We start from the raw sequence: 15,703 nt of genomic DNA, 5'->3' as shown, positions 1-15,703 counted from the left end.
AGGTGCTGCTCGTTCATGTACCGGGTGCCCCCGTCAAGTCGTGAACCCAGCCCACGTCGCGAAGAAGACATCGACACCATCAGCGACAGTCGAGCCAGCTGCAGACTGAAAGGACTACCCCCCCCATTACGGACCCCTGCCAGACAAGCCAATAGCTACGGTGACGAAGGCAACAAGCACAATGACGGCCGCAGTATCCCCGGCAGCGATAGTGATGCAGCCGCCCAAGGAGCCGCCGACATTCTGTGGTTCACCATGTGAAGATCCCAAGACCTGGCTGGAGACGTTTGAAAGGGTCTCGACATTTAACAACTGGAACTCCGACGACAACCTGCACCACGTGTACTTTTACCTGGAAGATACAGCAAAGACCTGGTACGAGAATCGGGAGTGCGCACTCCATACCTGGGACCTTGTTGGAGACATGGGCGCAACACCCGAACGAAAACGTGGTGAAATGAACCGACTGTTCCGCCACGCTGACCCCGACATGCTCAAGGAGAAGAAAGTCCGCTTCCTCATGCGAAGAGTCAAGCAAGAACTCTTCGCTGGGCTGATGCGTAACCCACCCAAAACCGTCCGGGAATTCCTGACGGAAGCAGCAGCGATGTAGAAGATGCTGGAAATGCGTTTGAGACAGTACAACCGCCACATTCCTACGACGACCTATGGCGAGGTTCAGGCACTGCAATCTGATGACCTGCGTGATACCATCAGAACCATCGTGCGGGAGGAGCTATGTAAATTGTTGCCCTCCTCCCAGCCTCAAGTGGACCCGATTGCCCACGTCGTATGCCAGGAAAACCAGCAATTTCTGGGAGCACCCGAACCAGCGCAGCCTGAGCCACAAGCTATGAGCTACGCAGCCGCAGCCCACCGTAATGCGCCCCCTCACCACCGACGTCAAGAGGCTGCACCGCCGCAATCCTGCTGCCACCACCAACGTCATACCGCCCGCCATCCGGCCAGCGATACACGCCCAGGAAGACCGATGTTTGGCGCGTCCCCGACCACCGCCCACTCTGCTACCATTGCGGAGAAGCTGGCCACACCTACCGCCGGTGCCAGTACCGACAGATGGGATCGCGTGGGTTTGCCATTGACGCGCCGCGTCCACAGTGGGGTGAAGGACCACGCGTCATCGCCGACTACCTCGCAGGAGCGCAGTGGACACCCCGACAACCTTCCCGTTCGCCGTCACCAGGCCGCTACGTCTCTCCCCAACGCCAACCATACACCGGCCCAACTCGGGGCCAGTCACCTAGCTCGTATCCGGAAAACTAAGGGCAGCAACCGATGGAGGTGCGGTTGCCGTACGATGAAATACCGAAGATTCTCCGCCGCCGACAACGACGCCATGACAAAACCTTCAGGACACGACGTGAACCAGATAGCCCCCTGACGACGAAACCTCGCAGACCGAAGGAGACCTGAAGACTGAACGGGGAGGCAGCGGAACAAACCGACGTAGCCGTCACCCGAAGCCACGACCTAACTGTAACGCGAGACGACGAACTAGCGACCTTTACATTCTTATCGATGGCCACAGCGTCACAGCTCTCGTCGACACCGGAGCCGACTATTCTGTCACCAGTGGACCGTTCGCCGCGAAGCTGAAGAAAGTTAGGACAGCCTGGGAAGGGCCCAAAATCCGGACAGCTGGAGGTCATCTAGTAACGCCAGAGGGAACCTGCACAGCGAGAGTCACCATTAACAATTGGATTTATCCCGCGAACTTCGTAGTCCTGCAGCATTGCTCGAGAGATGTCATCCTTGGTATGGACTTCATGGTGCAGTCATCGATCTTAGGTCCAAGTCGATAACACTATCCACAGAAAAAGCACTACCACGGTACACGCCGCCAGGGAAGTGCGCCTTGCATGTGCTGCAAGACCAGGTCACCATTTCCTCTCGCTCCAGCGTCATCATTTCCGTCGGCACTCAGAAATCAGCAGATCTGGAAGGCCTCGTTGAGGGCGATCAGAACCTGCCTCTGAGCCGTCAGATTTGCGTCGCAAGAGGCATAGCCAAGCTGCGCGATGGCAAAGCAAAGGTAGTGCTGACAAACTTCAGCCACGAATATAGGCACCTCAGCATTGGTACGGTCGCCTACATCGATGAATTTGTGGACGCCAGCAATGATCTCGCCCTCTTCGATGCTACCGAACCTGCTACGCAGGATCGAGGTCTCCAAACAGATTTTGACGTGAACCCGAGCCTCATGAAGCACAAGCAAGACCAGCTTAAAGCCCTGCTCCTGCAATTCAAGGACTGCTTCTCGTTGTCGTCAAGAATTCGACAGACTCCAGTTGCGAAACATCGCATCGTAACAGAACAAGGTGCCCGACCAATCCGTCAGAGCCCGTACCGAGTTTCGACGCGAGAACGTGAGGCCGTTAAGAAACAGGTCAACGAAATGCTACGCGACGACATCATCCAGCCGTCGAAGAGTCCGTGGGCATCCCCGGTGGTGCTAGTGAAGAGGAAGGATGGGACTCCACATTTCTGCGTCGTTTATTGCCACCTGAACAAAGTCACGAAGAAGGGACTGGTCCCTGCCGGCGGCAAGTTATCTTTTCGTCCACTTTACTTTCTTCACACTTTTTCCTAATTACAACCAATAACATCTCCTATACTTTCTTTGGCATTATTGTCTGTTAGTTGTCATTAATATTGCATCGCGTACAAGGAGCTCTTGTTTTTGGGTCACGTGATCAACAAGGATGGTGCTCGCCCGGACCCGCGGAAAACAGCTGCCATGACTGCCTTCCTGCCACCCACCGACAAGAAGGTCGTACGCAGTTTTCTTGGCTTGTGCGCCTACTACAGACGCTTCGTCAAGAAATTTTCATGAATAGCCGAGCCGCTAACGCACCTCATGAAGACAGACGTGCCATTCAAGTGGGAAACGGCGCAAATCGAAGCATTTCAAGAGCTGAAAACGACGCCTTCAGATGCTTCCGATATTAGCGCATTTCGACGAATACGCTGATACGGAAATCCACACTGACGCAAGCAGCGTAGGACTCGGTGCCGTCCTTGGGCAGAAGACTGATGGACTGGAGAGGGTCATCAGTTATGCTAGCCGGTCGCTATCAAATGCAGAAATCAACTATTCCACAACAAAAAAGGAGTGCCTGGCCATCATCTAGGCTACATCGAAGTTTCACCCCTACCTCTACAGCCAACCCTTCAAAGTTGTGAGCGACCACCATGCCTTGTGTTGGCTAGCTAACTTGAAGGACCCTTCAGGTCGCCTTGCACGGTGGAGCCTACGACTTCAAGAATTCGACATTACCGTCGTTTACAAGTCCGGAAGAAAACACTCCGATGCTGACTCCCTGTTTCGAGCCCCTGTCGACCCACCAACGCAGGATGGCCAGGAGGATGACTGCTTCTTGGGAACCATAAGTGCCGACAACTTCGCCGAACGACAGCGAGCGGACCCAGAAATCAGGGGCCTTGTGGAGTACCTCGAGGGCAGGACCACCGTTGTTCTGAAGGTACTGACGCGGCGACTGACATCGTTTTTCTTGCGCAACGTTGTCCTCCTAAAGAAGAACTTCTCGCCGCTTCGAGCCGATTGCCTTCTCATGGTGCCCTCGACATTGCGACCGGAGGTCCTCCAGGCTCTGCACGACGACCCGACGTGTGGACACCTGGGTGTTTCTCGCACACTCGCACGCATACAGGAAAAGTACTACTGGCCTCGCCTTGCCGCCGACGTCACTCGTTATGTAAAGACCTGCCGGGAATGTCAGCGACGCAAGACACCGCCGACTAGGCCAGCCGGACTTCTGCAGCTTATCGAGCCACCTCAATGGCCGTTCCAGCAAATCGGGATAGACTTACAGCATAGACCGCTTATAACGTAGGTCGCGGGAGCCGGGAAAATCCGCATTATAAGCGGTACTGCATTATAACCAAAACGTCATTTCAAAGGCTTATTCATATGCCGGTACTATTGTAAACTCACCTTTAATAAGTCTTTGACAAGGCAACATGCAATAAGGCATGGGAATGCACACCAAACAAACAAAAATTTATTTTTCAATGGAAAAATGCCGTGATACTTGTCTGGTGCTGAGCCTTCACAGCATTGTGCACCATTTCGTCTTCAACGGCAATGATATGCTGGAGAGCTTTCTCGCTCAAGTTCTGCGTGCAGAACAACTTAAGTTTACTGACATAATCCAGAGCATTCCTGGATGAAAGTTCTGGTGTGCGGTCCTCCTCATCGGTATCGTCGTCCGCTACCTTGTCACCGCAATCCTGCACAGCTACCACGATTGCCTTTTTGCCCACCTTCAGAGGTGTTGGCGGCGAGTTCCATCGCTTTGTTTTTCTTTTTGTAGAATGTGCATCGGGGTGCGCTCTTAAGAGAAACCGCACTGTACCCGGTCTGTCGTCGCGCGCGCCCGCATACTAAGCGGTACGCTAGCACATTGAACTCAATGGGAGGTGAACTGGTGGTCACAAAAAACCGCATTATATCCAGTCCCGCACTATAGGCGGTTACGTTATAAATGGTCTATGCTGTTCTGGGGCCGTTCCCGACGTCCAATACCGGAAACAAATGGATTGTCGTAGCTACCGACTGCCTCACCCACTACGCCAAGGCAAGGGCACTGCCGCCGAGGTAGCGAAGTTCTTCGTTGAGAACAACATCCTGCGTCATGGTGCCCCAGAGGTCCTCATCACCGAAAGAGGTACGGCGTTTACTGCTGACCTAACTCAGGCAATACTGAGATACAGCCAAACAAGCCACCGCCGGACCACAGTGCACCACCCACAGACCAATGGCCTCACCGAGCAGCTAAACAAGACCATCGCCGACATGCTGGCCATGTACGTCGACGTTGAACACAAGACGTGGGATGCCATCCTTCCATATGTGACCTTCGCATACAACACGGCCATGCAAGAAACGACGCAAACAACGCCGTACAAGCTGGTCTACGGAAGGAGCCTAGTAATGACGCTCGACGCAATGCTAACAACCGCTACCGACGAAGACGATCTTGACGTCGCCACTTATTTGCAACGCGCCGAAGAAGCTCGACAGCTCGCCCACCTGCGCATCAAGAACAAGCAGAGGGCCGACAGCCGTCACTATAATCTTCGACGACGCCACATGGAGTACCGACCCGGTGACTGTGTGTGGGTCTGGACGCCGATACGCCGATGTGGGCTCAGTGAAAAACTTCTTCGGCAATACTTCGGGCCATACAAGGTGCTTCGACGACTTGGCACCCTTGACTAAGAGGTCATCCCAGACGGCATTACGAACTCCCAGCGACGCAGCGCACGACCTGAAGTCTTCAATTTTATGCGCCTTAAGCAGTTTTTTGCACGTTAGCGAACCTGGGGACTCTACTTTTTCCTTTGATATTGTAATTTATTTGTGTATGCACTTTTTTTTCCCCCTTCTATGTTATGTCGCAAGCATCAGGACAATGCTTTTTCAAATGGGGGCAATGCCACGCCCGCTTCTTGTTTTATTTTGATGTATTCGGGTTTGACCTGCAAAGACAGTTATCAACGCTCGACGCTGACCGCGCCGCAGCGATCGAGAAGCTTCGCGATTGTAGTAGATCGCTTTGTTAAGATTGCGCGCAGGACGCATATAGTCTAGATTATTCTAGAGCTTGCGCGACCACCAGTGATAAGACTGGAAAGTTCGATGCGTGATGTATAAAAGACGGTGCGTCCCAGCCATGAGCACTTTATCGATGGCCGACGCCCTGTTCGCCGCTATCAGTGTACAGCGTGTATTGCAGTAGTTCGAGTTTTCATTTCCCGGCCACAAGTTCGGCCAAATAAACAGTTACATCTTGAACACGCCGACTGCTGTCTTCATCGACGTCATGACCACGTGACAATATTATACTCCTGCTACACCAGATAGGGTCTGTTGCCTGTTTGCACTTCCTATTTTAAGTTCACCTTCCCTGCTAAGCACCTCATAGACAACACCCAGACAGGCTTTTGGTGTGATCATGTGTGTGATATCTTTTCTTTTTTTCACGTTTCCTGTAGCATAAGTTAGCTGAAAGTCGGCACTAGTCCTCGTTGGTCCCTTGTTCTTGTGTCCCTTCCACGCTGTTAATGCAATCGTGGAATACCAAACAGCCCTGTCATACACCTTGCCATCGTTTACTCACTTCTGGGCTATAATACTTCTGGTTGGAGCCTAGCTTAAAGAGGTGTCTACTTGAGACAAGTTGACTTTGGTCAGAAATAGTCATTGTTGTAGTACTCTTTTATGAAAACTTTGCGAAGAGGCCCAGGGAGGCGTCGTAAAAAGACCAGAAAGAAAGGCCAGCTGCGTACCTGGCCGGTGCTGCGGTGGCCTGACGTGCGCAAGCCGCAGCAGATCGGCGTGCGTCCACCGGTGTCGCCGCACCACACGCGTCGTCTGCGCCGCCAGCTGCCGGGCTCCACTGCCCTCCGTAGCCGTGTACCACCGGGACACGGCTCGCCGGTGAGCACGGCCCCAGCCCGTTCCCTCGCTCACCTCCTCTAGATAGCGGGTGACCGCAAAAAGCTGCGCAGGGCACTTACAGATCTGCGGGACGGACAAAGTGGCGGTCAGTGACCGGCCCGGACACGGCAGTACAGTTCATCATCATCGGCATGACCACGCACACTGCAGGGCAAAGGCCTCTCCGATGTTTCGCCAATCAACTCGGTCCTGTGCTTGCTGCAGCCACATTATCCCCGCAAACTTCTTAATCTCATCTGCCCACCAAGCTTCCTGCCTCCCCGTCGCACGCTCACCTTCTCTTGGAATCCAGTCTGTTAATTTCTCCTTGATTTCGACAAAGATGTGCTCAGCACCCAATTGTTTCCCATATGGGGTAAGTTGCAGTACGTACAGGCTGAGTAACAAGTGCACGACTACGGCCTGTGTGGCTCCTGCACCTTCGGTGACCTCACCTCAGTGGCAGGTTCTGTTGCTGAGTACCAAATCCCACGTTTAATTCTTTACCTCCCAGCGTTCACTATGTCTAATGAAACCTCCTGCAAAGACCACCAGATTTACAATTGCTGATGTTGACAATGTGTTTTGGCAATGTGCGAGGGCTGCATTGATGGTTATTCGATAGCTCACCATAGGTGTCAGCATCTGGATACACGCTTTTCCTGCTGCCCTGGTCACAAACCTCTGGGCTAATGAAATGGGAATGCGCACTGACTGCAATGATGACAGGGCCGAGATAACACTTCTTCTCTAGTTGTAATGTCTCTGCAGATTGTTCCATTGTAATGTCTGATCTTGTTGCAATCGACCATTCCCATAGTTTGTGCCCCAAGATTACACTGATTTATTTCCAAGAAAACACAAGAGTTGCTGCACCAAAAAAAAAAGGAAGAAAGGTAATTATGTTTTGGCTTTTCTTGGTGCCAAAACTGAAATCTGATTATATGGGACGCAACACAGTAGGTAACTGTGAATTAGTGTTGACCTTCGAGGCTTTAAAGTACACCCAAAGCCTATTTTTCCGACCATCCATTGGTGCGTGGTTACCGCGGCCAGGATTGAAACCATGACCAAAGTCATAGCCACTTAGCTGTGGTTTTGCTGCAAAAGTACAACCCCTCGAATGGTATATCATGCTCTATGCAAATTTTCACTCGTTGTGTCCAATATGGCGATTGCAAATTTTACTGCACTTGCTTCGGTTTTGCATTCGATCAAGGGCAGCTAACCATGCAAAGTATTCGAAAACTACTAAAATAATACTTGCATTTGTGAATGACGAATATTCAGCACCAGATTGCACAGGATAATATCCACGTTGTTTTTTGGATGTTTAGAATATTTGCACAATCCAAGCATTTTCGCAGGCAACTTATGTATGCGTCTAGTGTTTTACATCTTCACTACAACTACGTGAGACATTTGCTCCTTCATCTTTCGGGATAAACTGGCAAGAAAGCCTCAGTTTTAAGTTCATTAACCTATAGGCTTTTCTGAATACGTTCAATAAGTGTTGCAGGGCCCCTTTAATTATTCTCCAGTTATCACGTCACAGCAACTAGCTCAACATTTATGCTCTACTGTGCAGAGCACACTTGCCTGTGGAAAAGCAGTGTAAGCAGCTGCCTTGGTGGGTCGATGGTCCGAGGCCGCGACAGAGTGCCAGTGCATACGCTATGGCTTCTGGGCACGCTGCCTGCCGCGGAGAGTTCTCGTCGGTGTTGTCGACCAGTCGGAGGAGTTCCTGCAACACCACGGCTGCCATCGTCCCCTCAACCAGCGCGTGCAGTGTCGGCGCGGACTCGCTCGAAAACTTGGCACCGGCTGCACCCACCCCGCCGGCCTGGTAGCGACTGCCCTCGAGGCCCGTGCGCAGGAAGCGCCGTAGCCGAAGCAGGCTGTCGTCGACACTGCCGCCCATTGCGAGGAGACCTGCATGTGACAGTGAAAGACTTGCAAGGATGCTTGAGCTTCGCCTTCAAGAGTAGAACGCGACAGCGTAATCGGGCCCTGTTCGCATCGTCTCCCATTCGCTAGCCTCGCTTCGCTTCTTCAAGGACACCTCAACCGTATCACGAAGAAAATAACTTTTCACCATTTTAGACTATCCCAGAATGCTTACTGCAAGTGCAGTTGCGAAGTGCCCACTACACCATAACTTTTCATTTTTGCAGATTAGCAAAGTACCCACTATGTCCGTAAGGCACTACGTGCACTTATTCATCTGCACACTTTGTTGATGCGGTTGATGATGATTAATTATGCGAGAGCGCTTTGTAATGGGTGGGCCTTTAAACCACCCACTCATTGTGCAATTCAGATGGCGGGACACCTGGTGCAATTTTATGCTTCTGCCACTCGATTTTACAGCTGTTAACACGGCTCCTTGCATTACACAACACCTGCATAGTTTTTTTTTTTCCGAAACAGTTTCAAGCACTGGTAGGCAAGCACACATGCTTGCAACGCAGAAGACCTGGGTTCGATTATGGCTCAGAGCCATGACTTTTATTATTTGCATTTTTTGCAATTTTTCGCTTATAGACAACACTGATTCAATTTCTGCGAAACGAGCTCTTTAGCGCTATCGCACGAAAAATTGACCCCAAGCCAGTCTTTTCTGGTGCAAGCTGTACAGTTGGTCAGTATGCTTATTCAATTTTTAAAAAGTTGAAGCAATTTTATTTCCTTCATTCCCCATTTATGAGAAAACTCAATAAATGTTTCAAAGTTGCATAATCTTTTATTGTAAGGGACTGCAGACTCTATTTAAGGAAATTCAACACATTAATCATTGTTAAGTGGTTGGAAATGGAATTATTTCCATATCTCCAACCATTTGTTATGACAAACTATGAATAAATAAATTGAGGCTGCATAATTAAGGCACTGCATACTCTGCCGAGAGAAAGTAAAAGTTGTAGCATCATCCCCCTTGGCATTCTCCAGTGAGTGCTTATAATTACAGCAACCACATCTTGACTTAGCAAGTAGCAATTTATGCCACACTTCATAACAAAAGCAATCAAAGCATCGGCTCAGTGCACACACATAAACTAAGTAATAGTCACAGACATTACAATAAAAAATAAACTCTCTGCTCATCACTGCTTTGACAGAGCATGGCACAGAGAATTTTCAGTGATATGTGGTATTGTCTTCAATAAAGTGGTCATGTGCATTGCAGTAAAATAAAGCAATGCTTGGCAATCAAATAATCAAGCTTACATACAGCTGAGGATAAAGCGCTATCTTGGAGCCAACTCCAAATGCTGCTCATTTAAATACATGTAAAATGCAGAAGTGTGTAAATTAGACAAATGATGGTCCAATTTGAATGAAGTCTCTGTCATATGGCAGAAGGTTAACGAGCGTATTGGTATACCATAGGCGTAGCCAGAGTTGGGTTGTTCAAATCCCCCCCCCCCCCCAAATTTTGCAGTTGCACATGCAAACACACATACATACCTATAGGAGGGTCGCCCCCCCCCCTCCCCCAAGGTATAAAATCTCAACTATACCCCTGTGTTGTACGTAACATGTACTTCCTAGAATTTTTCTCAGCCAGTAATGTACTACCAAGAAAATCTCACCTACAATCTCTTCAATCCTTAAGGGCATTTTCGTTCCTACAGAAGGTGGCGTTTATTGTTCCTACATTTTTGTCCAGATTGACCATGAACTATTTTACAAAGTGAAGCTTTCTTTCTCAACCTCTTTAGGTTTCGCTGACCGTTGCTGCTTCTGTCTAAGCAAATAAGTCACACTTAAAAAAAAATACAACAAAGCAGCAGATCCAATGCGACTGCACCTAACTTCTGACATATCATTTGCAAGCTAGTCATGTAACTTATAGTTTTTGTTTCCTGTTTCTTATATTCACATCCAGTTTGTACATTTAACATCCTTCCTGTGCTACACTTCACTTCCCGTAACAGTCCAGATAAGGAATTCCTCTGAGACAAGTTCGGTCAGGAATGAGCATTGACGCAGCGGCAACATTTCGATGGAGGCGAAATGCTAGAGGCCCGCGTACCTAGATTTAGGTGCACGTTAAAGAACACCAGATGGTCCAAATTTCCGGAGTCCTCTACTATGGTGTTCCTCACAATCATATCGTGGCTTTTGGACGTTAAACCCCAACAATTATTAATGATCGTCGATTATGTGTGCATTGTACCTAGACACGGAAAGTGGGTGAAAGGTGCCCAGCAAGATATAAGTCACAGTTGTACTGCTAATGTTTCTTTTTCTGGCAACTTGAAGTACTGTGTATTTCACTAGGAAAGGCTCTCTTGACATCTCGCAAATATGGCGAAATCACTACAAGATGAAAGGTTCAAATCATCAAGTAAAAAAAGTAAATTTTTTTTAGTGTGCCGGCAGCACAAGACGTTGAGAAGTGCGCTGGCTGGAATGTCTCCCAATGACACATTGGCCAATGATGTCCAACGTCACTGAGATGATTCACCAAAACTTGTAATGTACATTGTTTGCAAATAGGACATACACTGATGATTACATTACTAGGGGCCTTTTGAATCTGCCCTTACATGAACTTTAAAACACAATTAAAATATGTTTTAGGCTGTATTTGTGACCGATACTGTACGATGACACCTAATATACTCATAGCAATCAGATGTAACAGTCACAATGTGTTCAAATTTTTGTACCACTACTCTGTCAAGAGAATGTGAAATGGGCATAGCGCAAGTTGCGACAATAACATTCCTCGAGGCAGCCAATTAGAGGCGCTACCAGCATATCAAACATAACAATTAACCAAGGCTTGCCTTGCATAAATATTCAGATGCCAGAGCACTTTTTCCGAGTGCAATGAAGTTTTGTATCAGTAGTAGCAGCATGCAGATGGGATTCAAGAGGCCTTTGAGGTGGTTGAGGGTGAAAGCAATGCAATGGCTACTTGCTTAGTGTAAGCATACTAACCTTTCATAGATGCTAAAAGGTGGATCAGTTAAATGTTTCCTCAGGCCAGACTAAAAGGGCACCTTCTGAGTTCCAACATGAAACAAAATGTTTCATGCCATCGATAAGAAAGAACACTTGAAAAGATGCTTTTGTTTAGCACAGCCTTTTAGATAAGTGCACATAGCTGAGCAAATTGACATTCCCCCATGTTCACAACCAGGCAGATCATAAGAGACTGCCCTTCAATAAAAAAAAAAAATCCTTGGCTCATATTCTTGAATTGTATGAATAACTTGAAGAAAAGAATAATGCTTAGAGCATATTGAGAATTAAGCACCAGAAGAAAGGAGCACCACGTCAAATTACAGCACAGGCATTATGTAGAACAAAGGTTTGTTATATGCCATATGTTATATGCCACTAAATTGCTCGCATGACAAAAGGAGTTCAAGTGAACGGGAATTCAAGAGTTCAATGGTGAAGATCAAACAGAAGGAGGCTTGCGACCAGAGCATTAGAAGAACGAGCATGACATAAAAGAAGTCATATTTATTGGCCCTTAATAGCGTTGCTAAGGAAAACGGCAAATTCCACTAATATATATAAATTAGTTACAGCCTATTACACCACAAAATAATGAAAATACTAAGATGGCAAACAGTCAAGTTACCCTGTCATTGTGTTCATCACAATAATTGCTGTCATCGCCATATGATTGCAGTATTGTGAAACGTCTAAGCACCACTCCTGTGTATGTCCGAACACCTCGGCCTGCCCATTTTTAAAACTTCGATCTGCGAATAGACTTCGAACACATTGAGGCAACCAACAATACTATGGGAGAAATGTGCTACAACCGTAGCCTTACAAGAGGAAATAAAATGCATATCTTTTTACAATCATATATATTGCTTTCTAATGAGAATAAAAAGAATACATTATATTACATACAGCAATATTCACACATTCGATTACAAATGTGCAGCTTAAATGTGTACTCACTGAATTAACTTTCATTTAGTCACATTATACGAGAGAACAGGTTGTCTTCATTAGAAATGCCATATTTTGTGTGGTATACGTGGACATGTTTTTTCTAGTAGAATCTTTTTATACTTTCGTGAAATGCTAAGTGAGCACAATTTTGTTTTCATTTTCATGTTACTTTTCATGCTGTGGTCTTCTGATATGGCTATTAAAAATTTTTTAAAATAATTCTGGGGCTTTACAGGCCAGAACCACAATATATGCACATTGTAGTGGGAGTTAATTTTGACCAGCGGTTCTTTAATGTGCTTCATACCCAGCGAAATAGGCATTGTGGTGGGGTTTCCAATGGCACGACAATAACACTAGGGTTTTCAGAGACAATTTTAGTCCATGGTTATTCCCAGTAATTCCGTATGTACAACAGTATCCAATCATTCCATCAATATGATTCACGACAAATGCAGCAAAGACGGCTGCAAACCTGCCAGCCTTTATGCTCTCCTGCTGTGAAAGACCATGCTTGGACGCTTCTGTCACCTTAGCTTCAATTTTTCAGTTTCAAAGTTAAGCTCGTTGCTTTGTATTTCAGTTTAGATTAACCTTTAGAATATGTCACAATGGCATTCTCATCGCGCTCACAACGTCCCCACAGGGTAAATTATAGGGAGTATGCACTGAAACTGAGCCGCAATGTGGCGCTGCGGTGCCCCGAGCTGGGCGCCATTTTTGCGGTTCTCGTGCAGCAGACGACCCACGCTTGCTACTGTGTTTGCTGTGTGTGCGCGCTAGGTGTTGTGTGGTGTTTCCTTGCCTTCCGTGTACTCGCGTGTTTCATTAACGATAGTACGGCGTTGGAACTGTCCCCTACTACTGCGTGTTGCACGGATCTAGTCATTTGCCTGGCTGTGCAAGCGATCGCCATGTTGCTGCAGTGAAAAGATGCTGTTCAGCAACTACGCCAAGTCGCTGTCTGATCCCGAGCGCAGGAGATACCACATCAAAGTCGCAAAATGCGGTAGCGACGACCCCTTGGCGCTTTCCGATGACCAGTTCACGAACGATGTTGGCTGCTATCCCAGCGTAGACCGTGTGGATATCAACGATTATCTTGTTCACGGGACAAGTTTCGTGATGCGGGAGCAGCTTAAGAGCTACAAATCCTTGGAGGCTCACAATTATGTCACAAGCGGCCTCGTGGAGCCCCAAGGGTGAAAACTCTTCGTGATGGCAACATCGTCGTCGTTTCAGAGGTAGGCTGTACATATTGTACCGCATGTTCCCGACTTAACGGCTTGTTCTAGGTATCCGTAAAGTTAGTGATCGGGTGGTAAAGCTTGCTATCAGTCGCTGATGTGGCGCCCAGCCCATCGCACTTTCTTGCCGCTATCACTAGATGGGCAGCCAAGTTGTCGCTGTGTTTCGCGTGTTTTTAGCGCTTGGAGCAGGGGCGGCGCCAGGATTTTGATGCTAAGGGAGGGGGGCACCGAAGACAAGCGAGTTCCTTCAGGGGGGCAGGGAACATATGCGTTGTGTTTTGACCATGTTTGCTCGAGGGGGCAGGCAGAAATTTAGGGGCAGCTCCAGCACCCCCCCCCCCCCCGCGGCTCCCCTGGCTTGAAGTAGTAGTGCTCTAAAAATCTAATCGCCGCGTGCTGAACACTGATTTTCTTACTATCTGCGCAGGTCCGCCACTCACAAGCGTTTTAAAGAAAAGCCGCTGCTGCCGTGGCTACTAATCAAGCCTGATGGTGAAGTTCTGTGCGCGCACTGCACGTGCATGGCTGGCCTTGGCGAGGCGTGCTCACACGTTGGAGCAGTGCTCTTTTACTTGGAGGCAGCAGTGACACGCCGGGATGGTCGATCATGCACGGATGGACAGAATGCATGGCTGCCACCGCATCCAGCCAATCTGGAATGCCGACCAGTGGCAGAGATGGACTTTGCATCTTCTTTGCATCGTCTCGTTGTTTTAACTGCAACACATTGGCTGCACTAGCGCGCCTCCGCTGCTTGAGTCGCTCGTACCTGAAATAAATTAGTTCACAATCACTCGCTTAACGGCGTAAAAGAACAATTCGCACCTGTTGCTAGCGCTTCTTTTAGCGTGCGTTGTGGACTTGTAGCCGAGATTGAGGCTCGGCGCCCAGTCGGGATTGGCCTCGTCCATCGAATAAGCTGGTCTTCCTGAAATGTAACGTATGCTGCAGTGCTGTACGTAAAATATAACGCCGAGGAAATGCATTTTATGCTGCTGCCGCGCTCACATGTGATGAAATGAGCCCCGCAAACGCGGTAGTGCGTCACCGATTCTTCCAGGTCTTCGCGACGAATTCTGCTCAGCCATAGAGCTCTCCGCTTTGACGACAGCTCCGTTGTCTTCGCACACTGTCCTGATATAACTTTCGGCACGACATAGAACCCTACCCGTTGAAAGTTCTCGTCTTTGGGGCTGTTTCTTGTGCGGTTGGAGCAACCGTAAACAGCGCAGTTCACCATAGCCGATTGACGCAGCTCGACGCGCAACAACGTCCTGCGGCTTTGGCACTTTTACAAGTCCATGCAACACGCAGTGGTAGGGGACAGTTCCAACGCCGTACTATCGTTAATGAAACACGCGAGTACACGGAAGTCAAGGAAACACCACACAACACCTAGCGCGTACACACAGCAAACACAGTAGCAAGCGTGGGTCGGCTGCTGCACGAGAACCGCAAAAATGGCGCCCAGGATGGATGGATGGATGTATACGGCTGTGCCCTTTAGATCGGGCGGCGGCTCACGCCACCTAGCCATAAAGTTAAGTACTATCACTATGTAGTGAAGGATTGCAATTCACTCGTGCCTTGATTGTAGCCACCAATCGGTTAGCCTCCTCCTGGTTATTTCTACTCGTTTAAAGTCTATTTTGCCTTCACTGTCCCTAAACCCCAATGCTTTGAAATATTCCGCGCCATTATCTTGGACTGTAGGGTGAAGCCCTTTACAGAACATTATCAAATGTTCAGCCGTTTCCTCCTCCTCTCCACACGCACTACATAACGTGTCTGTGCCTTCGTATTTGGCTCGGTAGTCTTGGTCCGCAATACTCCCGTCCTGGCCTCAAACAGCAGAGAACTACCCCGAGAATTATCGTAGATCTTTCTTTTGCAATTTCTGCTTGAAAGTTCGGTAGGTCTAAAGTGGTGCTGGGCGAGTTGGTACGACATTATTGGAGGGAAACAGCGAAAGACGAAGGACCTTGTCAGGAAAGGGAGGTTGTTATCTGTCAGAGTGACTGCATGCGCAATGAGCTTGCTT

The 15,703-nt window shown here is 48.6% G+C and overlaps 1 protein-coding gene across 1 annotated transcript in view; it reads right to left on the bottom strand.

The window, feature by feature from the left end:
* Window positions 1-15,703, bottom strand: part of LOC119395958 (RNA-binding protein Ro60-like) — a 43,726-nt gene that overhangs the window by 26,390 nt on the left and 1,633 nt on the right. Inside the window, 3 exon segments of the mRNA XM_037662988.2 lie at window positions 6,334-6,568; window positions 8,084-8,137; window positions 8,139-8,416. Of these exon segments, the coding sequence (XP_037518916.1) occupies window positions 6,334-6,568; window positions 8,084-8,137; window positions 8,139-8,405 (556 nt within the window). The 5' untranslated portion in view covers window positions 8,406-8,416.

Source organism: Rhipicephalus sanguineus, chromosome 6, assembly GCF_013339695.2.
Source record: "Rhipicephalus sanguineus isolate Rsan-2018 chromosome 6, BIME_Rsan_1.4, whole genome shotgun sequence".
NCBI classification, from domain to species: domain Eukaryota; kingdom Metazoa; phylum Arthropoda; class Arachnida; order Ixodida; family Ixodidae; genus Rhipicephalus; species Rhipicephalus sanguineus.
This window is presented reverse-complemented; position numbering and strand designations above follow the sequence as displayed.